Genomic DNA, 27,037 nt, shown 5'->3' on the forward strand with positions numbered 1-27,037 from the left:
GGAAGACCTAAAACTATCTTTGTTCACAGATGACATGAGTGTCTACATAGGAATTCTGAAAGACTTGGCAAAAATTAAACAGGATGCTTTCACAAAGTTCTATTGTTTCATTTGAGTTCATGTAGATTACTTGAACTTCCTAAACCAGGTTGCTAGAGTGTGAGACTTGGCTTTTGCAAACTCCATTATGGTTGAATTTAAACGTTAGTGCATTGTCAACTGGAGAGACATTGTGTGGGAAGATACACAACCTTACTGAATAATTGAAGCAATTTCTCTTGTGGATGAGAAAAAAATTAAATACAGTAGAAAAACCGCATTAAATATATTAAAAGTTTGTAGAATGCAAAATAATTTAGATTTGGAGTTTTTGATAAGGGATATAGAAATATATTCTAATTTTAAGGCATTGTAGTACAAGTTTATTTTTTAATTTAAATTTTTTAAAAAAGATTTGTTTGAGAGAGAGAGAGCACAAGCAGGGGGAGTGGCAGGCAGAGGGAGAGGGAGAAGCAGACTCCCCGCTGAGCAGGGAGCCCGATGAGGGGCTCGATTCCAGGACCCTGGGACCATGACCTGAGCCGAAGGCAGCCACTTAACTGACTGAGACACCCAAGCGCCCCTGTACTGCAAGTTTAATGAGTGGTATAAAATTAGAAATTAAGAAATTAAGGTATTTTCCCTACCTTAGGACAGTGGTTCTTAATGGGGGGTAATTTTGCCCACAGAGATCTTTGGAGCCATTCTGGTTTTCACAGGTAGGGGCAGGGGAGAGTTACTGCCATCTAGTGATAGAAACCAGGGATGCTGCTAACTATCCTACAGTGTACAAATCCATTCTCATAACAAAGATTTGGGCCCAGAATGCCAATAATGCTAAGGCTGAGGAAACCTTGGTTTAGGATAAAGAAAAAAATGAGAATTGTTTCGAAGTGATAGCAGTAATGAAATTTAGAAAGTATTAAGGTTGACAAAACTGGTCAGTTTTTCTAAAATGTCAACTTTAAATCTGCCTAGATACTTATTAGAATTCTTCTTCTTCTTTTTTTAAAGATTTATTTATTTATTTTGAGAGAGTGAGAATGAGAGAGAGAGTACATGAGAGCGGGGAGGGTTAGAGGGAGAAGCAGGCCCCTCGCCGAGCAGGGAGCCCGATGCGGGACTCGATCCCGGGACTCCAGGATCATGACCTGAGCCGAAGGCAGTTGCTTAACCAACTGAGCCACCCAGGCGCCCTAGAATTCTTCTTTTGTCTTCATTTCGTGAAATAGTTTAAGAAGTAGTAAATACTGTTTTTAAGCTTATGTAGTCAGGTATTAACTTCATGTAGTGAAGAAGCAGCTGGAAAATCAGAATGGTTAAACATCCATCCCTCTACTTGTAGACATGCTAGCCCTCTTCCTTTCTCTTGATTTGTAAAACTAGTGAGACTTCCAGAACCTCTTTGAGTGATTTGTCCTGGATGTATTTAAATTGGTAATGGTCAAGAAGTTTTCATTGAAAAGACCTCTAACCTAAGGTGAGAGTCAGATCGACGCTTTTGAAGATGAATGTGGGCTAGGCAGCGTAGATCCATAAAGATTTTCACCACATGTGCTGATAAGTTTATGTTTAGAACTGAGATTCTTAATTGGCATCAGGGAATGTATATTTTTCTGCAGAAGAGTTTATGCTTTCATCAGATTATTAAAGGAATCTGTGACCCATTCGTGTAGAGGGAAGGCCCTGACTTTATGTTTTTCTTAGAAAACCAGAAAAAAAAAGAAATGGTTCTATTTTCTCTATAAACCCATAAGGTCATAGATATGGACTTTATGTTACTTGGTATTGATGTTTTGTTTTAGGTTGAGGATGAACCAAACAAAATTTGTGAAGCTGACCGAGTAGCCATTAAAGCCAACATAGTACACTTGATGCTTAGCAGCCCAGAGCAAATTCAGAAGCAGGTAATGTAAGGCCCAACTGTTTAAGGAGGAGCCTTGTTTGTGGAACTGTCATCTAATTAATCTTTTTTCTCCCCCTAGTTAAGTGATGCTATTAGCATTATCGGCAGAGAAGATTTCCCTCAGAAATGGCCTGACTTGTTGACAGAAATGGTGAATCGGTTTCAGAGTGGAGATTTCCATGTTATTAATGGAGTCCTTCGTACAGCACATTCTTTATTTAAAAGGTATTGATAAATTCATACTTCTTGTTTTAAAGATTTTATTCTTTTTAAGATTTCATTTATGTAGAGTGTGAGTGTTGGGGGAGGGGCAGAAGGAGAGGGAGAGAGAATCTCAAAGCAACTCTCTGCTGAGCTGGGAGCCTGATATGGGGCTCGATCTCACGATCCTGAGATCATGACCTGAGCCAAAATCAGGAGTTGGATGCTTAACTGACTGAGCCACCCAGGTGAGGTGCTTTCTAAAGATTTTATTTTTAAGTAATCTCTACAACCAACCTGGGGCTCGACTCATGACCCCAAGATCCAAACAGCAAATATTCCACTGACAGACTGCCAGGTGCCCCTCATAAATTCATGTTTTTTAAAATACTTTTTCCAAATGGTTTTGCTTATATAAACAGTGGAATTTTAATGACTGTTGTCATTCCTTTAATTTGGTAATCTTAGAATAAGATTTCATTTAGCTCTGTTACTGTGAAATAGGTCTTAATAAACTGTGCTTGATTCCTTTAAAAAGAAAACCAAGATATCCATTTGAATTTCAGAAAGCTGTCTACCCATGGGTTTTGGTCTAATCTGTCCTTAAAGACCTAAAGTTAGTACACAGAAACTTGTAAATTTACCTATTTTACCTTAATTTTTTTAGATATCGCCATGAATTTAAGTCAAATGAGTTATGGACTGAAATTAAACTTGTTCTGGATGCCTTTGCTTTGCCTTTGACTAATCTGTTTAAGGTAATGGAATAACATCTTGGTGATACTTTAAAATTACTTAATATTTTAAATTGCTTAATTATTTGTGTACATTTTGTTTAAGAGAATGCTTTGAAAGTCTATTTGATAGGTAATATTTAGAGCAACATTGCTTTTGAAAAGTTCCAAACCTACACAGAAATAGAGAAGACAATCTAATGAACCCTCATGTATCTATTACACAAGTTTAACAGTATTACTTTTTTTTCCTTCCCTTTCCCTCATTTTGTAGGAATGTTTAAAAGCAAATCCCAGGCATCATATTATTTTATTACTCAAGTATTTGAGTATATGTCTCTAAAGGACTCACTCCCCATTTTGATTTGACTATGTGGTTTAATTTATATATATAATTGTAGATTAATTTATATATTTGTACATCTTGTAGTGCATAGGCTATTTTCTTAAACATGTTTATCTCTGTGAGACTCCTATAAGATTGAAAGAGATAATTTTTTTTTTTAGGTTTTTTTTTTTTTTTTTTAAAGTAATCTCTATACCCACCATGGGGCTCGAACTTATAACCCTGAGCTCAAGAGTCATAAGCTCCACTGACTGAGCCAGCCAGATGGTTCCCCCCCCCTCAATTTTTTGCATGCTCTTCCCACTGAGTTAGTCAGGGGCCCTGAAAGAGATATATTCTTAACCTCTTTTTTCAGGTAAGGAAAGAAGGTTCAGTATCACACAGCTAATAAAAAAGGAGCCAAGCCTCAAGCCTAGTTGTGCTAACTCTGGAAAAGCTGCTCATTTCCTTTTTTCAAAAAGGAAAGTTTTGTAATTTTCACGACTTTCTAAGATGTAGTGTGCACAGGATTTTTCATCATTAGGACATCTTACTAATGGTACATTTTTATCTAAAAAAATAAAATTGGACAAAATGTAATCAATATTTTCTACCTATTGGGTTGGTAAAGATTCTTATTTCTTTTTACTGGTGTTAAAAGTGTTAGCCAGAGTGCAATGAAATGAACACTCTTGTGTCCTGTCCATTGGATTATAAATGGTACTCTCTGGAGTTTGGCATTTCATTCAGAAAACTTTAATATTCATATTTCTTTACTCCAGAATATAGGGAGTACCATTTGTTGAGTGTCTTTTCCATAGTGTGCATAGGTACTGGATATTTCATGTATATTTCTTCATTCTCATATTCTCTCTCTGAGGCAGGCATTATTTCCAGATTATACATGAGATTGGGGCTCAGTAAAATAACTTACTTGCTCAAGGTGATGCTCATTATGAGCAACAGAGTCTGCATTATATCCAGGTCTATCTGGCTTGCAAAACCTGTGCTCATAGCATACTGATCTGCTTTGGTAATACATTTCTAGACTCTCATAGTGTGAAAATTAGAGGTGTGCATAGTTTTATAGATAAGCCTGTTTATTGCAGTTAGAATAACAAATAATTGGAAACAGTTCAGATGCCAGGGGAGTCATTTAATGAGAGCATATAAAGACAGTTTTGTAATATATTTATATGCTCAAAGGAGAGTGGAAGGATCCAGTCCAAATATTAACATTGGACTTTCAGTAGTGCTGTTATGGACAATTTAAATATATATACCATTGTAACATATTTTTCAGAATCTCTTCAGTGACTGTATACTTTTTAAAAGCCAAATTTCAGAGAGGATATAAGTAGTCTCAGTCTGTTTCACTAAAGTTTACAGTACACTAAAACCATGTCCCCTAAATTCCTTCCTAAGGCCACTATTGAACTCTGCAGTACCCATGCAAATGATGCTTCTGCCCTAAGGATTCTTTTTTCTTCCCTGATCCTTATCTCAAAATTGTTCTACAGTTTAAACTTTCAGGTAAGTTTTGTTATATTTCTTGCTTTTGATTCTTTGATGTCAAATATACAGGTTTTCAATTAATAAAGACTTCTTTGCCAGCATTGATTTGTCTGAAAGAAATTAGTTTTTTTCTGACTCTCCTCCCATTCTTTGCCTACGAGTAATGTTCTATTTTATAGTCCTTCCTAGAGATATTTCTAGGACATTTCATGGGGAAAGGTGTCATTTTCTTATAGTCTAATAATTTAGAGGACCCTACTTCCTAAATCACTGTTTTGGACAGTCACCCTGTATACTGTATTATTGAAGACACGGAGAGATCATATTCTCAGACCTTTCTCTTTTATTCATTTAAGTGGATATTAACACTGGAGGAAGAGTATTTTGGTTAGAGGTCTATGGCTAGCTTATACAAAAAGGCTTTTATTGGAAGAATGGGAGACAGAACACTAAAAAACCAGGTTTTGGAAGGTATAAGAACCAGTGGCATTTCAGAAGAAACATAGCCATAGACTTCTAGTAGAAAATGCCTGGTCACTGTCTTGCTACTGAGATAGTGGCCCCCATTCTTTTTTGCTCTTGAATCATTACTTTAAGATTCAGTGTTCCAGGAATGACAAGAGGGGTCTTAATGGTGCAGATTACTATACTGAGATGCAAGAGGAACAATCTGGCCTTTTCACTGCTAATAACCAGGGCCATGTACCTGGACTTCCTCCTCATAAAATGATTGCACTCAGAGTGGTAGAAAGAGCATTCTTCAAAAGGAATAGGCAGAATAGGAGATGAACAGCCCAAAATGGTATATCTTACATCAGTGTTCAGCTGGACACCAGTTTGAGAAAGTTTTACTTAAAGGATATCACCTTCTTTTGAATTCTCCTTCCTAGAAATCAGGTAGGATGAGGCTGTTAATAACTTGTTAGGCATAGTCTGGAAGACCAAAGAAAGAGCCATAATCTTTATCCTTGGGGTGGCTTATCCCTCATTAAGAAGGCAGTACTGTGGCACAGGAAATCAGTAGCTATGTAAGACAATAAGTCTGAATTGGTGGTCATCTTACAACAAAAGCGATAGTTGAGAAAGGAAAAGGAAGATAGTGGTAAGCACTGGAGTTTCATACAATCTTAGCTGGACCTTGAAAGAATTAAGTGAGTTTAGATTGGGACAGGAAATAGGTGGCATCATTTGTAGTTGAAAGTGTATAAACCAAAGAGACAGTGGTTTACTGAGCTGCCAGGCCCGGCTGGAATAAAGAATTTTTGGTCTAAATAGTTAATATTGGCTCAGGCTGAGGAGTGTGAACTTGAGGCTGTAGGCATGTGGGAAATGTTTAGCATGGGGGCAAAGCTTACTAAAATAACATTGCTTTTAATCAGAAATCTCAAGTCAGTGTTTATTCTTTAGGACCTCCCTGAATTTTTTGAAGATAATATGGAAACTTGGATGAACAATTTTCATACCCTCTTGACATTAGATAATAAGCTTCTACAAACTGATGTAAGTATTTAAAAATGGTTCACAGGTATCCCTGTTTTAACTGAAGAATTGTTTGAAATATAATATTAGATTTTGATTATATCTGTTTTTAAAAATGTAAAATGAGGAGTACCCTCTGAAAACCTTGGAATATAGTTAGATTTCAGAAAATGAAATAGTTATTTGAGAGCATTTATTTTATTTATTTATATATTTCTAAAGATTTTATTTATTTATTTATTTATTTATTTATTTATTTATTTATTTATTTGTCAGAGAGACAGTGAGCACAAGCAGGTGGAGCGGCAGGCAGAGGGAGAAGCAGGTTCCCCGCCTGATGTGTGGGACTCGATCCCAGGACCCTTGGGATCATGACCTGAGCCGAAGGCAGAGGATTAACCGACTGAGCCACCCAGGCGCCCCGAGAGCATTTATTTTATTTATTTAAAAGATTTTATCTCTTTGACAGAGAGCACAAGCAGGGGGAGCAGCAGAGGGAGAGGGAGAAGCAGGCTCCCCGCCAAGCAGGGAGCCCGATGTGGGGCTCAATCCCAGGACCCTGGAATCATGACCCGAGCCAAAGGCAGTTGCTCAACCAACCGAGCCACCCAGGCGCTCCTGTTTATATATTTTTTAAGTAAACTCTGTGCCCAGCATGGGGCTCAAACTCAGGACCCAGAGATCGAGAGTTGTATGTTCCACTGAACATTTAAATTTTGGTTCCTAAAAATTTTTTTACTCTTGCACTGTTAGTAGGTAGAATCCAAGAATATAAGTAATATTTGATTATGTGGGATGTTCTATGTTTGGTTGTTATTTTTTTAAATTATTTTTTATTTAGGGATGCCTGGGTGGCTCAGTCATTAGGCGCCTGCCTTTGGCTCGGGTCGTGATCTCGGGGTCCTGGGATTGTGCCCCGCATCGGGCTCCCTGCTCAGCGGGAGGCCTGCTTCTCCCTCTCCCACTCCCCCTGCTGTGTTCCCTCTCTTGCTGTCTCTCTCTCTGTCAAATAAATACAATCTTTAAAAAAATTATTTTTTATTTAAATTCAGTTTATGTTTGGTTATTTTTAGCACACAGAATTATCCTTATTGTGCCCTGGCATAGGTAGATTCACAATTTATAGAGGAGGCTATTTCTTTTTTTTTTTTTTTTTTAAGATTTTATTTATTTATTTGACAAGAGAGAGACACAGCGAGAGAGGAAACACAAGCAGGGGGAGTGAGAGAGGGAAAGCAGGCTTCCCACAGAGCAGGGAGCCCGATGCAGGCTCAGATCCCAGGACCCTGGGATCATGACCTGAGCTGAAGGCAGACACTTAACGACTGAGCCACCCAGGCGCCCCTAGAGGATGCTGTTTCTTTACAAGATTGAAAGTGAAGTCTCAAAAGTATTCACACTGTGAACATTTTATGAAATAGAAAGCTATCATTGAAAATATTAAGAAAACTTAAACCTTTGTACCAGGAGCCTCTTTTTAAAAAGTCAGTACAACATGGGAACGTGGGGACATTATGAAGTTTTGTAATGTGTTAAAGTTTCTGGTCTGGGTTTTATAATATGTACTTTTCATCATAGCACTTTGTGTTATCATTTGCTTGTTTATTAATAGACTTACAATCTATCTTTTTTCCAAGAAACAAAAAACTTAAAAAGCAAAATATTAAGAATGCTTCCGTTTCAGATAAAATTAGACCAGGTGATTCAAATCAGTTTTTGGGAGTAGGGTGCAGAGAGAGAATTGTTTCTATGGGTGTACAGCAAATTTTGTCTAGGATTTACCAACTAAAAAGCAACAAAAAAGATACGGCCCCCATGAAGTAATTCTTTCAGTCCAGTAGGAAAAAAACGATGCCCTCAGAAAACAAAACTTGTCTTCACACTTCTATATAAAGGAAGTTTTTCACCTAGGATTCTTACAGGGAGCTGTTTGCCCATTTAATCAGGTACTACCTTATGTCCTCTCACTGTGTAATATCCCTTACATTTATGCCTTGAGGAACCACCTCTTCTCTCTTCTAAATTTGAGTTCTTTGGCACATAGTACAGCTCAAAAGGTGTTTATGGATTGCCATTACAGTAGAGACCATTATATAAATGACTGTCATGGTTTAGATTGGGGTTGGCAGACTTTTCCTGTAAAGGTTTAGGTGGTAAATATTTTTGGCTTTGTGGGCTGTACAGTCTCTGTTGCAGCCACTCAGCTCTGCGGTTGTAGTTGAATGAAAGCAGCCGTAGGCAATACTATAAATTGTGTAAACATAAAGAAGGAATGAGCATGGCTGTGTTTCCATAAAACTTTACTTACAAAAATAGGCAGCAGGCCTGCAGACCACAAGTTTGACCCTTAAATTAGATTGCTGTTTAATATTTTATAGCTAGAATACTGTTGGTGAGAATCCTATAGCATTATTATTATTATTATTACTATTATTATTATTATTACTATTATTATTTAATGATTTTATTTATTTGAGAGATAGAGTGATCAAGGGAGATAGCACACGAGCAGGGGCAGAGGGAGAGGGAGAAGCAGGCTCACCGCGGAGCAGGGAGCCCGACGTGGGGCTCGATCCCAGGACCCTGGACCATGACCTGAGCCGAAGGCAGACACGTCGTTGACTAAGCCACCCAGGCGCCCCGTCCCATAGCATTATTTTATCTTAATGTGTTTGAAATGAGAACTTTATGGGGAGGAGATAGCAGGACAGCATAGCTGACCATGTCACAAAGGGAGTGTGGTACGGCCTTTCATCATCCAGGTTTCTCTGTATTATTTTCAATTGAATATGTAAATATTTCATAATTCAGCAACCAGAAGAAAAGTCTCTATTTAATTTGAAAACTTTGAGAACTGCGCTTCATGATTAATAAATACAAGTATTTCATTTGTTATCTATTTGAAAGACTAAATGAATACATTGGCAATGGCATAGTTGTAGATTACAACCCTAGGTTTTAATTTTAGTTTCAGGAATTACAGCTACTCTGTATTTATGGTAACTTTAAAGTTTTATGTTTGAGTTTTCTGTTTTTTCTTATGTGAGGATGAAGAGGAAGCAGGCTTATTGGAGCTCTTAAAATCCCAGATTTGTGATAATGCTGCACTCTATGCACAGAAGTATGATGAAGAATTTCAGCGGTACCTGCCTCGTTTTGTCACAGCCATCTGGAATTTACTAGTTACAACGGGTCAAGAGGTGAAATATGACTTGGTAAGATGATGGTGGAGACAAATAATTAAGACATCCCCTCCCTACCTCCCCCAATTAATAAATCATTCAGTTTTGCTCTTAAAAATATGCCTGTTAAAAAAAAATACCTATTGTGTTTTATTCCAGTTAGTAAGTAACGCAATTCAGTTTCTGGCTTCAGTTTGTGAGAGACCTCACTATAAGAATCTGTTTGAGGACCAGAACACGCTGACAAGTATCTGTGAGAAGGTTATTGTGCCTAACATGGAATTTAGAGGTAATTATAGCAAAGTCTAAAGCCTTTTTAGGAGATTAAAAGCTTGCTTTTTTAAAAGCATGTATTAGTATAAATTTATTATTAAGTCTGCTCCCTGTTGCTTTTTTATAATAAATGCAGTCTAATTTTTTTTATTGCTAATTAAAACTTCCTGTAAATCACTTATTCCCTATTTTCTAAACCAAGACAGAAGGAAAAAACAGTGATGTAAAAGACATTTGTGAGTGTTGCTGTGATGAGCTTTGTTTTCTACTGTAGAGCATTTTTCACAGAAATAATTGAATAAGGCTAAAAATATCCTTATTACATTGAGAAGAAAGTAAACCATCCAGGATCTCAGTTTAAGAAAGAATTTGGTTTTGTTTGATTTAGTGTTTCACTGGGGCAAATAACTATTGTCAGTTGAGTGTAGAAGTGATTGATAACCTTTAAATGCAGAGCTGAAGCCCACTCAGTTTCTGATTAAGGCTAAGAGAGCCCTAAGACTCTATATTTGTATACAAACTGTCTTTCCTTCTTACAGCTGGGAAGAACAGGCAGTAAATGTGGAAGGAATTGTGTTTTATGTCAAAACAATCATTAGATCAGTGGTTCTCAAATTATCAGGAACTAAAAGCAGAATTAAGGACAATACAATGTGAGGTTTTATTTCCTTTTGTGTTTTCATAAAACTATAAAGGACAGATCTTTATTTTGGTGTTGCCTCTCCTCCTTTAGTTTGAAATGACTTTTATGAAATGGTGATTATAGTAGTTAGGCTCTTTTTTTTTTTTTTTAAGATTTTATTTATTTGACAGACACAGCAAGAGAGGGAACACAAGCAGGGTGAGTGGGAGAGGGAGAAGCAGGCTTCCCACAGAGCAGGGAGCCCGATGCGGGGCTCGATCCCAGGACACTGGGATCATGACCTGAGCCAAAGGAAGACGCTTAACGACTAAGCCACCCAGGTGCCCCAGGCTCTTTGTTTTTTTAATGTTCTTATCTAGCAGAATAAAAGTTGACATCTCTAGGTTGGGCCCCAATATTCAACTTTTTGAAGTGGGTGGTAAAGTCCAATTCTGGGGACATGGTTACATTAGAGCAAGTGAGCTGTGAGAATTACCTGTTACCTAACCGTTTAGGGTGGCATTTGCTGCTCTTAAGTAACGATTAAGAATATATGAAATTAGGGGCTCCTGGGTGGCTCAGTTGTGAAGCGTCTGCCTTCGGCTCAGGTCATGATCCCAGAGTCCTGGGATCGAGCCCCACATGTTTCTCTCTCTCTCTCTGCCCCTGCTTGTGCTCTCACTCTCTCGCTCGTGCTCTCTCTCTCTCATATAAATTTCTTTTTAAAAAAAAAGTGTGTGTGTGTATATATGTATGTATATATATATAAAGTCTTTTTTTGGGAAGGAACATTTTGCTGGAAAACATGGCAGTTCTACATAGTCTTTTCTGTACTTGCTGTGAAAGTACAATGACTTTTGTCATGTCTTTTGAGGGGTTATTTGAAGTGCCATCTCTCTTTGTAGCTGCTGATGAAGAAGCCTTTGAAGACAATTCTGAGGAGTACATAAGAAGAGATTTGGAAGGATCTGGTATGTATTTTGGTTTTGAACTTAGTCTGATAGCAAGGCTCTTTTAAAGTTGCTCTTTCTGGTCACTATGGGGAGGAGTGGGAGTTAGGGTAAGTATGTTGTCTCAACTGCCTTTCCTCCTCTAACTTTGTACACCTTAAAGAGGACTCTTGCCTGAGCTTGAGCGTAGTGTCCAACGTTAAATCATCTGCCTTCTCTTTTTTATATGCTTATTAGTGTGTAACTACTACTGTAACCTTTTTAGTTCCCATTTTGTGTTTCTTGTGAACAAAAGAATGTTCTTTTTCTTCTTTTTTTTAAGATGTTCTTTTTCATTGTTGATGTTGCTAAGAGCGATCAGATGACAATTTGTTGCCTTATAATCTTGATCACTTGGTTTGTGGTTTCTTTCTCTTATGATATATTTCCCTTTGGTTTTATAGATATTGATACTAGACGCAGAGCTGCTTGTGATCTAGTACGAGGATTGTGCAAGTTTTTTGAGGGACCTGTGACAGGAATCTTTTCTGGTTATGTTAATTCCATGCTGCAAGAATATGCAAAAAACCCATCTGTCAACTGGAAACACAAAGATGCAGCCATTTACCTAGTGACATCTTTGGCATCAAAAGCCCAAACACAGAAGGTGAATCTTTGCAATATAGTTTTGTTTTTAAAATAGACTTGGTGTGGTAATCACAGAAATCAGAAAGAAGTAATACATTTCTAATGATCAGCCTACTTTGCTAGATAACCTGTTAGTTCTGATTAGAATTCATATAGTCTCCCAAGATGACTTTACATTGATATATTAAGCACTTTATTTTCTTATGGATAGAAAACTGATAGATACCACACTTGTTTCCCTTAGCTGAGACTCGGTGTATATAAAGTGCTTAATTTAAATTTAGCTGTTCCTTAAATTAGGGAGATTTCTTTATTGTCTATTAAAATAGTCTTGGTTTTTTATATTTAAGCAGTTTGTGATTTGAAGTGTTCATCTCTATTTGTAACCTGTTTGTTATTTTAGAGGGGGGTGAGGGTCAAACAGAGAGGGGGAGAGAGACTCTTAAGCAGGCTTCAGGCATCACAACCTTGAGATGGTGACCCAAGCTGAAATCAAGAGTCAAGACGCTCAACCACCTGAGCCAACGAGGCGTCCCTATAACCTGTTTTTTAAAAGTTGCCTAAATTTCCTATGTGATAGATTGTATCAGATGTATACAGGTATTTCATGTCATTTACCCTGTTAAAAATTGTTTTTCAGCATGGAATTACACAAGCAAATGAACTTGTAAACCTGACTGAGTTCTTTGTGAATCACATTCTCCCTGATTTAAAATCAGCTAATGGTGAGTTTGTGAAAGTTTTTTTATGCCACTTACAACACTTTTACTTGAGTGGTTTTTTTGTTTTTTAAGTATCTAGTTTAAATCTTACTATTTAAGATACTGTATCTAGTATCTCTGCACCCAACCCAACGTGTGGCTGAAACTCAAGACCCTGAACATCAGGATTCACATCCTCTACTGATTGAGCCAGCCAGGCACCCCTGCATTGTTATTTTATACTACAAAATAGGTAACAATATGGCAAAAGTCATAAGGTCATAATAGGGGCTCTACAGCACCATGAGACTCAAAAAATTGGCTCCTGTCCTTGTTGCAGTTATTCCTTTTTTTTTTTTTTTTTTTTTTTTAAGGATTTTATTTATCTGAGAGAGAAAGCATGAGCAGGGGGAAAAGCAGACTCAGCTGAGCAGGCAGAGTGGGGCTCAATCCCAGGACCCTGGGATCATGACCTGAGCTGAAGGCAGACGCTTAACCCAATGAGTCACCCAGGCGCCCCTGCAGTTACTTCTTTTATTGAATAAAATCTCAAATGGTTTCCCCAGATCTTGCACTGTTGAAATTAACTTTCTTTAAAGAAGATGTTGCTTGTGTAGAAGGAAAATAGGAACAACTAAGATGAAATTGTAGCTCAGCTTAGTTATGCTGGATCATACTCTAGGAATTATACTTCAGTTTTCTTTCCCTTCTCATTTGAAAAATGTAATCTTAAAAATTGAAGTAAATTTAAAGTACTTCAAACTGATAATTAAGGATAACTTCCTATGTTTATGAAGGTATATACATTATATATTCCCTTTTTAAAAAACTTTTTGTATGGCAGGCACCTGGGTGGCTCACTCAGTTAAGTGTCTGACTCTTGATCTCAGCTCAGGTCTTGATCTCAGGGTCATGAGCTCAAGCCCCATGTTGGGCTCCATGCAGGGCATGGGGCCTACTTTTTAAAAAAATAAAAAAGCTTTTTGTATGGAAATTTTAAATACACTAAAAGGGAGAATAATGGACATGCATGTTTTACTGTCATCTGGCTTTAAGAATTTTAAGTAATTGACCAGTATTCTTTTTTCACTAATTTATTTTCCCACCATTGGAGCAGTTTAAAGGAAATCCCAGCCAGTGCTTGCTTTGGCAGCACATATATTAAAGCAAATCCCAGCCTGAGAGACATGTTTTTGATTCAGAATAGCTTCACTTCTAGCTAAAAGATGATATATGGTCATTAGCTTGTGGTCTAAATCATTTTTACTCAATTAATGTAAGTAGTAAGTGCATGTCCATTTGTAATGAAACTTAAAAAAGGAAAAAAATAAAATTAATCATAATCTTACCAGAACGAATAGCTACATAGTAGATCTTCGTATAATTAAATAAGCTTCAATTACTTGACATTATGGTTACCAAAACTGTTTCAAAAATCTGATAATGTCGCCAATCTGGGCGTAATAGTCCTGAGCATTTAAATAACTATGGTTTTATTTTTTTAATAGTGAATGAATTTCCTGTCCTTAAAGCTGATGGTATCAAATACATTATGATTTTTAGGAATCAAGTAAGTAGCTTTGATTTATGTGTTATATGCCATTTAATCTCTTAAGAGTTTTATTGTATACCAGCTTCTCTTCCCTTCTGTGCAGTCCTTCTTGACATCCACATCTAATAGAATGATAACTTCTTAAGAACTTAGGATTCCAAAAAAAAAAAAAGAACTTAGGATTCCAGACCATGCTTAATTTTCTCCTTTGTCTCAAAAATAATCATTATACAGTGATTTTCATAAAAAATTGGGGTCCGAACAAGGTACACACATTGCTTATGGTTGATTATGTGTCTTGTCTTTAAGATTTTATTTATTTATTTGAGAGAGAGAGAAAGTGTGCACAAGTAGGGGGAGGGGCAGAAGGAGAAGCAGACTCACTGAGCAGGGAGCCCAACGTAGGGCTTGATCCCAGGGCCCTAAGATCATGACCTGAGCCAAAGGCAGACGCTTAACATACTGAGCCACCCAGGCACCCCTGTGTCTTGTTTCTAATTTGATGCCAGAGAGGTCGCCTCCCCTTTCATATGCCTATTATTTGTTGGAGAAACCTGTCATTTATCTTACAGAGTTTCTCGCATTGTACTTTTAGCTGTTTGCATTCTCGTGTGTTTATGGTTTTATTACATACTTGTTTCCACAGAAGTTTTGTAGTATTCCATAGGTTTAAGATTTTATTTATATAAATGGTATGCTATAGGTTCGGTCTACACATGTTGTCTTTTTTTAACTGTGCTTGATACTGTTTTTGAGACGTACTTATTTTAGTAGTTGTAGTTCATTTTTTAATAGTTGTGTGGTATCCCCATCATAAGACTATCCTATTTATAATTTTTTTTTTAAGATCTTATTTATTTATTTGAGAGAGAGAGAATGAGAGCACAAGAGGGAAGAGGGTCAGAGAGAGAAGCAGACTGCCTGCTGAGCAGGGAGCCCGATGCGGGACTCGATCCCGGGACTCCAGGATCATGACCTGAGCCGAAGGCAGTCGCTCAACCAACTGAGCCACCCAGGCTCCCTGTTTATAATTTCTTGATTTATAATTTTTATGTGTTTGGCACGTATTTACCAGGGTACATGCAACCTTGCGAAGCTGCTCTACTTTATTTTTTTAAAGATTTATTTGAGAGAGAGATTGAGCGCACCCTTGTGGCGGGGGTGGGGGGCACAGAGGGAAGGAGAGAGAGTGTCAAACAGGCTCTGTGCCAAACGCGGAGCCCGATGCGGGACTCAGTGTCATGACCCCGAGACCACCACCTGCATCAAAATCAAGAGTCAGATACTCAGCTGACTGCACCACCCAGGCTCCCTGAAGCTGCTCTATTTTAAAGAGTAATGGATGGGAATTCTAAATTTTTAGATGTTTCTTTTCTTTATTTCTTCCTTTCCTTTTCTTTCCTTCCCTTTCCTCCTTCCCTTTCCTTCCTTCCTTCCCTTCCCTTCCTTTCCCTTCCCTTCCCTCTCCCTTCCTTCTCCCTCCCTCTCCTTCCTCCCTTCTCCTTCCCTCTCCTTCCTCTCTTCTCCCTCCCTTCCCTTCCCCTCCCCCTTCCCTTTCCCCTCCCCTTCCCTTTCCCCTTCCTTCCTTCCTTCCTTCCTTCCTTCCTTCCTTCCTTCCGTCCGTCCTTCCTTCCTTCCGTCCTTCCTTCCTTCCGTCCTTCCTTCCGTCCGTCCGTCCTTCCTTCCTTCCGTCCTTCCTTCCTTCCTTCCTTCCGTCCTTCCTTAGGCTCCACACCCAGCATGGAGCCCAACACAGGGCTTTGAACTCACAACCCTGAGATTAAGACCTGACCTGAGATCGAGTCAGACATTGAACCAGCTGAGCCACCCAGGCACCCCTAGAATTTTCTAATGAAGATTAATATTCTTATTTTTGCACCACCTCTTTTTTTAGAAGAGAAAATGAGGCACAGACAGCTTAAATGACTTTTCCAAGAATACCTGCTAGTGAAAAGTGTAGTTCTTAATATTAATGAAATCTTAGTTTGCTTGTCCATTATACTACTATTTTATGATGTGTGTTTTTATCTGCAAGATTTTCCTCTAACCATAGTTTAATGCTCAGAGAAAGAGAATTGTGAATGTGAATTGAGCCATTACGTGGAGGTAGAAGTTTTGATTTCTCATCCATATCGTCTCCCATTGTAACAGCTGAAAAAAACACACTTTCCAGAATCAGCAAACCCTTCTAAGGTTGCATCATTGATTTAAAGCATGCATATTATTGTGGTTTTCAGGTACCAAAAGAACATCTTTTAGTCTCTATTCCTCTCTTGATTAATCACCTTCAAGCTGAAAGTATTGTTGTTCATACTTATGCAGCACATGCTCTTGAGAGGCTGTTTACCATGAGAGGGCCTAACAACACCACTCTGTAAGTATTTGATTCTAAACAATTTCTATTTTTTCAGCTTAGGGTGGGGAACTGTTCTGTGCTGGTCAAAGTTCTTCCTTGACTATATTCATAATGACATTAGTAGTTTGAAAAATAAATGTGTACTTTTCCCTCATTTAATTATTCTGTCTCAGTCCAAAAGGATGAGGTCGTATGCTAAAAATAGATACATTATGACAAAAAGTTAAATAGGAAGTTGGAGCAAAGGAAAATAATGGGGTGAGATTCTAAAAAGAAATGTATGTCCAAGGATCCTGTACAGGAGTTAAGGAAACTCCTGAAATTTGTGTGCTGTCTCCTTGCAACAAAGGCATAGGGGGCAACTTGGTAAGTTAAAATTTTCAGTGTCCTTTAGGTTAAAATTAAACAGTTACTCAGAAGGCAACTCAGAAATGGGCCTTCATTAAGGGAGTGTTCTTGCAACTTGTTTTATGTGGCCGTTTTTGCATTATTACCCTGTGTGGAGATGGGACACAACTGAGTGAAAATAAATTCCCTAGGGTCCCAGACAGTAGTTCTCTGGCCTGAGCCAAGGAGAAAATGTAGAGGAATGGACGGTCTGCGTGTCTTTCAGGCCATTCTTCAGCAGTTTTATTTCTTGAAACTGAGCTTTGGGTAAGAGATGGAAAACAGTTATAGGTTCTTTTCTTCTTCAAGAACTTGAAGTGCAGATATTCTTAGAGCCAATTAAGGGTTGAAAGGACATCCTTTGAGGTGAGTCAAACCAGTACCTGTCTTCAGGCCCAGAACTCAATGCAGAGTTTATGCACCTGCTCCAGGAAAAGCAGATGACTGAGACCCTGAGAGTCTGAGCTCTGTTCTCGGTGATGATAGGTATGACCCAGGGGTGACCTGAACAGCTTTAGATGTCAGGTTTGCCTGGATTTTGGTTTGTGTTTGATCCCAGATGTGCCTTTTTAGGAATTTCACATGAACACATGTAAACAGTTACTTTCCTAAGCTGTCTGTTGATTGTCAGTGGTGGGAGATGGCTAGCTTTTATGCCAAGATGTGTGATTTAGTGGTTGCCCATGGGTATTCCAGAGTGATCAGCTCAAGAGTTGGCAGTGACTGAAAGCTGTTTTTTCATCTATAGCTTTACAGCCGCAGAAATCGCACCGTTTGTTGAGATTCTGCTAACAAACCTTTTCAAAGCTCTCACACTTCCTGGCTCTTCAGAAAATGAATATATTATGAAAGGTAGGCCGTTTCCCTGGTGTACAGACTATAAGAACCCCATCTCCAATTATAGGGGTGAATGCTCTGAGTTGTACTTCAGGTTACGTAGTCTATGAACCAGATACGGTGGGCTAAGCATTAGGTAGGTTTAGATATTTTTAAATGGAAAATCTTTTGTTTATACTTAATGGTATTTTCAGAAAAAAATTTACCCTAGTTTGATATAGAGCTCCTCTTGTTAAAGAAAAAGTAGCAAACTCCCTTTTTCTTTACCTAGATTGACTTTCTTGAGGGCAGAGATCAGATGAGACATTTGTTGATGGCATGCTAGATGCTAGGCTAGGTCTTGGCGTGAAGCCCGGGTGCTCTTGCTGGGCTGCACACACATCCTGCCTCCGCAGAGCTACTGCCTAGAACACAGGCGGCTGTCGGCCCCTGCCCACTGCCACACGAGGAGAGCGTCTTGGTGACTGCTCTGACTCAGTCACTGTTGCATTCCAGCAGCCTAGCTTTTCAAACAAACTGTCCCTGATGGTGGGTCAGGCCCCCTGGGGTATGGTGTGTATCTGTGTGTACATGTGTTTATATGTGTGGATAAGAGTGTATCTAGGTATGTATTTGTGTTTTCAGCACCGTACTTCTCCCAACGGTGATGCGTGACTGCTGTTGTTTAATGTCTGTTTCTGTGAGGTTAACTGGCGTGTAGTCTCATTACTGTGTTCCTAGGGTGTGCGAGAGCACCCGGATGCATACCTTCTCAGTAGTACTGTTGGATGAGTGAGTCAGCAGACTCTGCCGGCCCAGAGGTGGGGCACTGATCCATCCTCTGGGGACAGTTTTCTCTAGGGAGTGAGGGATACGCAGTGGTTAGCTAGCTGGAAGGTGAGTCTGGCTCAGGGAGAAGAAACGTGGTCAAGTTTAGGGGGCAACAGAGGATAACTTTCTATCATCTGCGCCTGATACATAGTAGCTGCTGTACTTGGTAAACATCTGTTCTACTTGTGAAGAAACAATTATGTACATTTTTAGCTTAATAATGTATCTATCTCCCATGCCAAATGTTTTTAGGCATCTCTTAATGAGCAGTATTCTTATAGTGTGGACCCTCCATAGCTTTATGTGTATTTTTAGATTTTTCTTGGGCTCCTAATTTCTCTTTTTGGAGGGAGATGAACAGATGGTCTTCTCTCAGTTTTTGGTAGGCTGTGATGTGTCCATTAGGCTAGGGCTAAACATTACCTGCCATTGATTTTCTAAGTGAAGAGACTGGAAACTGTACTGTCTTCCACCTACTGCCCCCCTTCCCCTTCTCCTGTCATTCTACCCCTTCCTCCTGCTCAGTGTTTGCCTCTTTAGTCACTTATTATTTCTTACTGTCCCTTTTTTCTTTTAAGCCTTAGGCTTTCTGAAAGTAGCTAAATTTTGTTATCAGTCCTTGGCATAATTTTGAAAGGAAAGGATATTTAGATTGTTTATAGGGAGCTATCTGGGGGTTGCTTAAGTGTCTTAAAATTTTGTTGGTGAGTCTGTGGACTTTTTTTTTCGTAATCACTGTTTTTTTGTGAATTTTAACTGTTCTTGCTCTTTTTATATTTTACAGCTATCATGAGAAGTTTTTCCCTCCTACAAGAAGCCATAATCCCCTACATCCCCACCCTCATCACTCAGCTTACACAGAAGCTTTTAGCTGTTAGTAAGGTAACAAGACCAGTTTTAAGAGTGTGGTTGCTTTTTAACTTACGCTTCAAACTGTTTGAGCCTCAGAACTCTCTGGCAGTGGGTCAGGCTTAGGAAAAGTTCTCTGGATTCTTCCTGACCAACAGTTAAGTACCTTTTAAAAGTGTGGGGAGGTATTAAATTGGAGACATTACAGCACTTGCCTTTGTAAGTGTAGGTCCAGAAACTTTAAAATGTTTCATTTGAATTCTCATTTAAAAAGTAACATGTTTCATTGACTACAATTGAAAAAGTACAGATAATTGATCTGAAATGATCTTAGGTGGAGGAAAGCAGGCTCTGTACCAAGTGGACAAAAAAAAGGCTACTCAGACTTTTATAAAATGTAGTCCCTTGTGTCTTGGCTCCTTTACTCTAATTTGCCCCAAGTAAAGTCCATTCCTTTGATCAAAAATTTTATAGATATTTTGATTTCATATTTATTAATACTAAGATTTAGAAAATAAAAGTCCGCTTAAGGCTACCAAAATTCTTTTTTTTTTAAGATTTTATTTATTTATTTGACAGAGAGAGACACAGCGAGAGAGGGACCACAAGCAGGGGGAGTGGGAGAGGGAGAAGCAGGCTTCCCGCAGAGCAGAGAGCCCGATGGCGGGGCCCAATCCCAGGACCCTGGGATCATGACCTGAGCGGAAGGCAGACGCTTAACGACTGAGCCACCCAGGTGCCCCATGCCAAAATTCTTTTTGAGATGCCTGTTCCTAATTACTCTACGGAAAGGAAATAAATGTATAGAACTATTACAGGGACTTTGGAGAACAGTCATCATTTTCCCACTGAGTTCTGGTAAGGGTGTTGGACTGCTTTGGGCCTTGGGGGATTGAGAAGAGAAGAGACCTTGGGTCTTCTGCTGTCCCCCACCCCCAACTTCTAAGTTCATCAACTTCATATGGTAGCCTTCCAAGAAGGACTTTGTTTGATGGAAAATAGGGTTATGTTGCTTTAAAAATTGAAAACCACTGATAGAAAGGAGTGTCACTCTGGAGGTACAGACATTGAGACCCATAGAGGTTAAGGCTTGCCTAAGGTCCCACACAAGTCTAGAGGCACAGCCTGGTCATACCTGTCCCTGCTCGTTTCTTCCAGCACTGCTTACAGGGTTGGCTCTGGGGGAGCACGTGGCTTTCAGACAAGTTCCTTATAGCACTGGGAACACGGAAGCTCGTGGAGTCCTCTGCCTGTGACTTGACTTATTTTTCATAGTGGACTTTTGCCCATTAAAAAAAATACGAAGAAATAGGCATTAGTGAATATTGTTTTATTTTCTGAATTTTAAAGTCCATATAAAACTTTAACATGTATGTAGGCAAGTGTAATTGAGGTTTTTTTTTTTTTTAGTACTGATTTTTTTAAAAGATGGCCTCTCAATGTGTTTTAGAAGGGATTGGTGTGTGTGTTTTATTTTAGATATTTAATATAGTCACTTGGATTATTGGAGAGTGGTAAGCTTTCTGTTTTTAATTTCAGAACCCAAGCAAACCTCACTTTAATCACTACATGTTTGAAGCAATATGTTTGTCCATAAGAATAACTTGTAAAGCTAACCCTGCTGCTGTTGTAAATTTTGAGGAGGCTTTGTTTCTCGTGTTTACTGAAATTTTACAAAATGATGTACAAGGTAAGTTAAAAGGAGTTATTTTCTTTCTTATTGAATAAAACTATTAAAGTGGCTAATAAAATGGAACCTGCCTGTGAGGTATGTGCCTTTTTGTGGGAGCCATTAGTTATGAAGCTGACAGCTCTGTTTTTACTTTTATCAACAGAATTTATTCCATACGTCTTTCAAGTGATGTCTTTGCTTCTGGAAACACACAAAAATGATATCCCGTCTTCCTATATGGCCTTATTTCCTCATCTCCTTCAGCCAGTGCTTTGGGAAAGAACAGGAAATATCCCTGCTCTAGTGAGGCTTCTCCAAGCGTTCTTAGAACGCGGTTCAAACACGATAGCAAGTGCTGCGGCTGACAAAATTGTGAGTGGGATTTATTTTGATGTCACTGTCATTTTGTAAGGTAGCAGAGAGAAACTGAGGATGGCAGAGTTTTAAAAATTCTTAAATGTAACAAAGTGGTTACCAGAAAATATTAATGTATATTTTGCTACAATTAGGTATCCTTTAATTATCTCCATGGTAGGAAATAAAAAAATAGAGCCAAATAGGTTAATTTCAAGAACTTTAAGGCTTATTGTGATGGGATATTTTCTCTCTACACTTCAGAAGTAGGAACAAAAGCAAAAACGCTAATTATTATAGCATGCACCGTTTTCCAAAACATCACCTGCTTAAAGTGTAACTTTTGGAACAGTTAATCCTTGCCTCTTTAACGGAATATTATTTGATCTAATTTGTTGTAGCCTGGGTTATTAGGTGTCTTCCAGAAGCTAATTGCATCCAAAGCCAATGACCACCAAGGTTTTTATCTTCTAAACAGTATAATAGAGCACATGCCTCCGTGAGTATGAGTAGAACCCTCACTGTATAGATTACTCAAAGACTGTTGGGTACTCAGAAGATGCTGACTTGATACATTGTTGGTTTCATTCACTTCTTTAGTGAGTCAGTTGATCAGTACAGGAAGCAAATCTTCATTCTACTATTCCAAAGACTTCAGAATTCCAAAACAACAAAGTTTATCAAGAGTAAGTAAAATTGGGGCGCCCAAGTGGCTCAGTCGGTTGAGTGTCTGCCTTTGGCTAGGGTCATGATCCCAGGGTACTGGGATCGAGCTCCACATTGGGCTCCCTGTTTGGTGGGGAGCCTGCTTCTCCCTCTCTCTCTGCCTCTCCCCGTCTTATGCTCGCTCTCTCTTTCTGTCAAATAAATAAAATATTAAAAAAAAATAAGTAAAATCGTTTGGCCCTTCTTACAGAAATAATGAAGGAAAGTAGCTAAAACCCTTAGCCTTTATGGTTACATATAAACGTTTTATCGGTTTTAATTCTATGAAATATTTTAAGATATTTGTATTCTCCAAATATTAAGTCACTTTGAAATATATTGTGTTCCAAAGGTTAGTTTCTGAGTTTAGATATCAAAATATTTTTTGTCTGTACTATATGTTAATTGTATAATAAAGGGAATATTGATCCCAAAGTTACCCATTGGTTTTAATAATTATGACTGTTTCACGTGGCAGACTTGTGCTGAATCACTTGTTTAGTGCACTGAGGCCTCTGTATTGATATTCTGCATCTCCTTTCAACAGGCTTCTTAGTCTTTATTAATTTGTATTGCATAAAATATGGGGCGCTGGCACTGCAAGAAATATTTGATGGCATACAACCAAAGTAAGTTTGTTTTTATTACTTACTGTATTTTGTTTTTTAAAGCGAAAAAAATTGACCTCTTTTAGCACAAACCAGTATTTCTATTTTATAGATGGTTTTACAGTTCTTGGTGGAGCTACAGTATCTTTCTGGTTTTGAAAATATTCTTAGGACTATTGAGTTGCAAAGAAGAAAATCCCTGCAAACATTTTTCTAACTCCCACCCCCGCCTTCTATACAGCCGGTGTTCTATGTGGTTCTGGATGGTTGGGGTTGTGTCTCCAGGAGCCTGCCTTTAAGGCCAGTAGTGTGATTTTTCAGATGAAACTCTTTGCTTTTTACTTAGTGTACATACAAAGAATGTAGTTAGATGGTATCTCCCATTTCATAGGGAAAGGAAGGATAGAAAGAAATGATAGAGAACAATTTGGAGAAAAAAACTCAAGTGAGATCCCCGTATTGGTATTATATCAAAAAAGTTCCAGATTGAGATGAAAAAAATGAATTAGCCTGAAAAAGTAGTACCAGAAAATATGCTTTTCAGCTGTAGAGATTTGTGAGGAAATCAGTTTCATTAACTGCTAGTGGGTAAACTGGTATGATCTTTCTATAAAGCAAAAAATAATACCTAGAGTATTAAAATGTCCAGTATCTTTGATATCCACTATTTCCACTTCAGGTAATTTTAGTGAAGTAGAAAGTGAGGATTTTACATCATTTGGTATTGCTCTTAGGATGTTTGCAACAACATTTTGATTGGTGGCTAAATAATTTTTATAATATAGCCATTAACACTTACATCCTTATAGGTACGTAAGCATAGGAAGTTGGGAAGTTTATAATCCAGTAATGTTAAAACTAGTTATTACTGGATAGTGGGGTGATGGGTAATTCTTTTTCTTCTTTCTCTTTATTTAATTTCTAATTTTTCAAAGATTTCTTGAGTAATTAAAAAAGTGATAGAAAAGTGGTTGTGAAGATTCCACATGAGCACAGACTTTAGTATTTCACAGAAGTTGTTGGCAGCGCTTGGCCACAGGGCCAAAGTTTGAGGTTTCATTTTTGCTTTGTCATCTCTAGGTCTCTGCCATTCAGTTGACCAAAAATAGTAGCCCTGTTATTTTGGATTTTATTATATTCCTAAGGAGTCAGTGTAAATAACATCTAAGCATTTCACAGTTTAATTATAGTGATAGTCTAATATTTTATTTTAATAGAATGTTTGGAATGGTTTTGGAAAAAATCATTATTCCTGAAATTCAGAAAGTATCTGGAAACGTAGAGAAAAAGATTTGTGCGGTTGGCATAACGAAATTACTAACAGAATGTCCCCCAATGATGGACACAGAGTATACCAAGCTATGGTAAGTAGTGCTCCAAACTCTGGGAATTACAGCTTCCTTCCCTTATGACTGCAAAACTAAACACGCTTATTCTCCCGAGGGCTGAGAATTGGGTTCTGATCTCAGGTTCTCCACTAGCAACCATCAGATCCAAGACAGGACTTGTGGGTCCTTCTGGGTCTAGAAAGATGTTTCCTGATTCTTTACTTTATTGGAGGGGGTTCATGTGCCCCCTTTGAGAATCTGGTGAAAGTCGCTGGTCTACATGATCTCTAGGAATGTTTATGATGACACTCAACTAGTTGGCTTAAATCTTCAAGTGGAGAAATTGAATAGGGCTAAAAGAGGGTCTTATGTGCTTGTGCTCCGTGACTGGTATTCCTGGCTTTTCTAGACCTCTTGCTCTCAGGAACCTTGCCTCACTTTGGGTTCACTCAGGCACCCTCTTCCAGAAAAGGATCTGATGATTCGAGGCCTATTTCTTCTAACTAACTTCTGGCAGCAGTGAATCTCTGGTTTGGCTTCAGTCACATGGCTTCAGTCACATGTGACACAGTGGGTCACACAGCCAGCTGGACAGTTCTGGGGATGGAGTAGTTTCCAAAAGGGAAATTGGCGTGCTGTGGCCGAAAAGAAGTTAAGAGTGGTTTTGGAGGGTAGCTGTAAGAACTGATGTCCATCCCATTTCAAAGGTCCCTTGCAGCTCTTGAGACTGTGCCTCTATAATTTGTGTCTCTGAGGAATTGCTGCTCTTTGTTTAGATCTTCAGAAGTATTCACTTAATCTTTTGTCTGCTTGCTTGCTTCAAATCCAGGACTCCTTTATTACAGTCTCTGATTGGCCTTTTTGAGTTACCTGAAGATGATACCATTCCCGATGAAGAACATTTTATTGACATAGAAGATACACCAGGGTATCAGACCGCCTTCTCACAATTGGCATTTGCGGGGAAAAAAGAGCATGATCCTGTAGGTCAGATGGTGAACAATCCCAAAATTCACCTGGCACAGTCACTTCACAAGCTGTCTACTGCCTGTCCAGGAAGGGTAAGTGTGTTGTCCAAGAACTCTGACTAATGGACCCCTTTCTGGGAAGGCCAGAAGGTAGTAGTTATGCTGGTGCCTATAGTTAGGCCTTAATTTTCTTTCATTAGAATGATGTGCTAGAAGTAGATTTTAAGCAAATGACTTTTGGAATAAGGACAAAGCGGGGGATAAAACCCGCTCACACGTCCCCCACACACTTTTTAAGTTTTATTTATTTATTTAAGTAATCTCTACACCTGACGTGAGGCTTGTACTTACAATTCCCAAGATCTAGAGTCGCTGGCTCCGACTGAGCCAGCCAAGGCACTCTAAAACCCTTTGAATAGAAATGTATTTATTTCCCAGATTGAAATCATTCTTCTATTAAAATGTAGGCATTTTTTTTTTTAAACTGCAACATACTCAAATATTGGATCGTGGAGTAAACATAATGGCTGTAGAGTTGCATTATCCAGCACCTTTTACAGAGTCTTCTAGATTATCAGAGAAAATATATTTTTCAATGTTTTATTATGGAGAACGTCAAACACATAGAAATAGCATAATGAACCTTCACATATAGACCTTCAAAAAGTACCAGTATTCTGCCATTCTTGTTGCATGTGTTTCGTCTTGGGCATGATGTCATTTCACCTATATGTCCTTAATTATGCATTGCTCACCAATAAGGACTTTTTTTTTTAATCCCCACAATGCCACTACCACACTGAACAGCAGTAATTCCTTATGGATCTGCTTTTTAGACCTATCCAGTTCTGAAGGTGTAAAGCAATTGAGATCCTTGAGAATCTCTGTAAGAGTCACTGGTGATGGATTGTCCTTCCCAAGACATGGCAGTTCTGGAGAAGATGGGGCTTGTGTTGGTTTATTAAGATCTCCAAGGACCGGCATGTTTCCCATCTCTTGTAGGTTCCCTCGATGGTGAGCACCAGCCTCAATGCGGAAGCGCTCCAGTATCTCCAAGGCTACCTTCAGGCGGCCAGTGTGACACTGCTTTGAACTGCGTTTTCCAGATTGGCTAAGCCAACAATGGTTTCTGAGGAAATCACATAGACGTCTGAGCACAGCTGCATTAAAGCAAGTTTTCCTTTTGAACTTGTCACAAATTCCATCTTGTAAAGAATATTAAATGTTGCTTTAAGCTGAACCTTGAGCAAATTAGGTGGTTTGTGTGATCATGAATAGAAGTGGGTGACTTTCCAGTTTGCAGCTTCCAGGGACAAGTATTAGTTCAGTATATGATCATGAGTTGAGCATTTGCACTGTTGTTGGGATAACTTTAAAATTCTGATGGACACTGAGCGTGGAGACTTTTTTCTGTTACTAAATTGTTTTGAGGCATTGCCATTTGTGTTTCTCTCTTTTGTATTTTTGTCTGTTTCCATAAGCTTTTATTGGAAATGTGAATAAGTAAAGAATCACTGGTGTAACTTGCCAAGAAATGCACATTTCATAGTTTTAAATCTAATCCGAAGTTTTTTTTTTTTAAAAAAGCCCTCAAATACGTGTCTAAGAATATCTTAAAGACAGGTTTTTGGTGCTAATACTATTATAATGAATTTCTTTAAATAATTGAAATTCAAACTCAGTCTTTCCTTACCAGGGAAAAGGGAACATTAATAAAGGTTTGGGGCTTATCTATTAGAACTTTTCTGGACCCATTTCTAGGTGGCAGCATGAACTCTGGGCCGGATGGTTCCCTCTGTGGATTGGGGAGAGATGCCCTTCCTGGCTTCACAAGGCTGTTGAGTACGTTAGAAAGCGTAGACATTTGCCCTTTTTGAGAGTGTCTGTCTTTTCTGCAAATTGGCAGTTACTTGGAACTTTTCAGAGTACAGCCTGAGGTCTAGTATGAGCCATGAGAGTGGGTATATGCTAGCAAACAAGGCTGCCTGGGCAGGTTCTAGAACAGTTGGTTTTTAAGGAGTAATCAGACTATCTCAATTGAGAGGCATAGTTTACTT

The 27,037-nt window shown here is 38.6% G+C and overlaps 1 protein-coding gene across 3 annotated transcripts in view; it reads left to right on the plus strand.

Annotated features, from left to right (window-relative positions):
• Nucleotides 1-26,220, plus strand: part of CSE1L (chromosome segregation 1 like) — a 42,834-nt gene extending 16,614 nt beyond the window's left edge. For all 3 annotated transcript variants that reach the window (XM_027621555.1, XM_027621556.1, XM_027621554.1), the window contains 22 exons: nucleotides 1,845-1,946; nucleotides 2,025-2,170; nucleotides 2,814-2,904; nucleotides 4,631-4,738; nucleotides 6,128-6,220; nucleotides 9,247-9,414; nucleotides 9,541-9,670; nucleotides 11,182-11,247; nucleotides 11,670-11,872; nucleotides 12,494-12,578; nucleotides 14,063-14,124; nucleotides 16,344-16,480; nucleotides 17,598-17,701; nucleotides 19,281-19,378; nucleotides 20,885-21,035; nucleotides 21,181-21,389; nucleotides 21,773-21,870; nucleotides 21,972-22,057; nucleotides 22,624-22,705; nucleotides 23,902-24,048; nucleotides 24,842-25,073; nucleotides 25,983-26,220. In XM_027621555.1, the coding sequence (XP_027477356.1) occupies nucleotides 1,845-1,946; nucleotides 2,025-2,170; nucleotides 2,814-2,904; nucleotides 4,631-4,738; nucleotides 6,128-6,220; nucleotides 9,247-9,414; nucleotides 9,541-9,670; nucleotides 11,182-11,247; nucleotides 11,670-11,872; nucleotides 12,494-12,578; nucleotides 14,063-14,124; nucleotides 16,344-16,480; nucleotides 17,598-17,701; nucleotides 19,281-19,378; nucleotides 20,885-21,035; nucleotides 21,181-21,389; nucleotides 21,773-21,870; nucleotides 21,972-22,057; nucleotides 22,624-22,705; nucleotides 23,902-24,048; nucleotides 24,842-25,073; nucleotides 25,983-26,072 (2,688 nt within the window). In that variant the 3' untranslated portion in view covers nucleotides 26,073-26,220. The remainder of the gene's footprint in view (nucleotides 1-1,844; nucleotides 1,947-2,024; nucleotides 2,171-2,813; nucleotides 2,905-4,630; nucleotides 4,739-6,127; nucleotides 6,221-9,246; nucleotides 9,415-9,540; nucleotides 9,671-11,181; nucleotides 11,248-11,669; nucleotides 11,873-12,493; nucleotides 12,579-14,062; nucleotides 14,125-16,343; nucleotides 16,481-17,597; nucleotides 17,702-19,280; nucleotides 19,379-20,884; nucleotides 21,036-21,180; nucleotides 21,390-21,772; nucleotides 21,871-21,971; nucleotides 22,058-22,623; nucleotides 22,706-23,901; nucleotides 24,049-24,841; nucleotides 25,074-25,982) is intronic.
• Nucleotides 26,221-27,037: the final 817 nt, after the last annotated feature.

The sequence above is a fragment of the Zalophus californianus genome, chromosome 8, assembly GCF_009762305.2.
Source record: "Zalophus californianus isolate mZalCal1 chromosome 8, mZalCal1.pri.v2, whole genome shotgun sequence".
NCBI lineage: Eukaryota > Metazoa > Chordata > Mammalia > Carnivora > Otariidae > Zalophus > Zalophus californianus.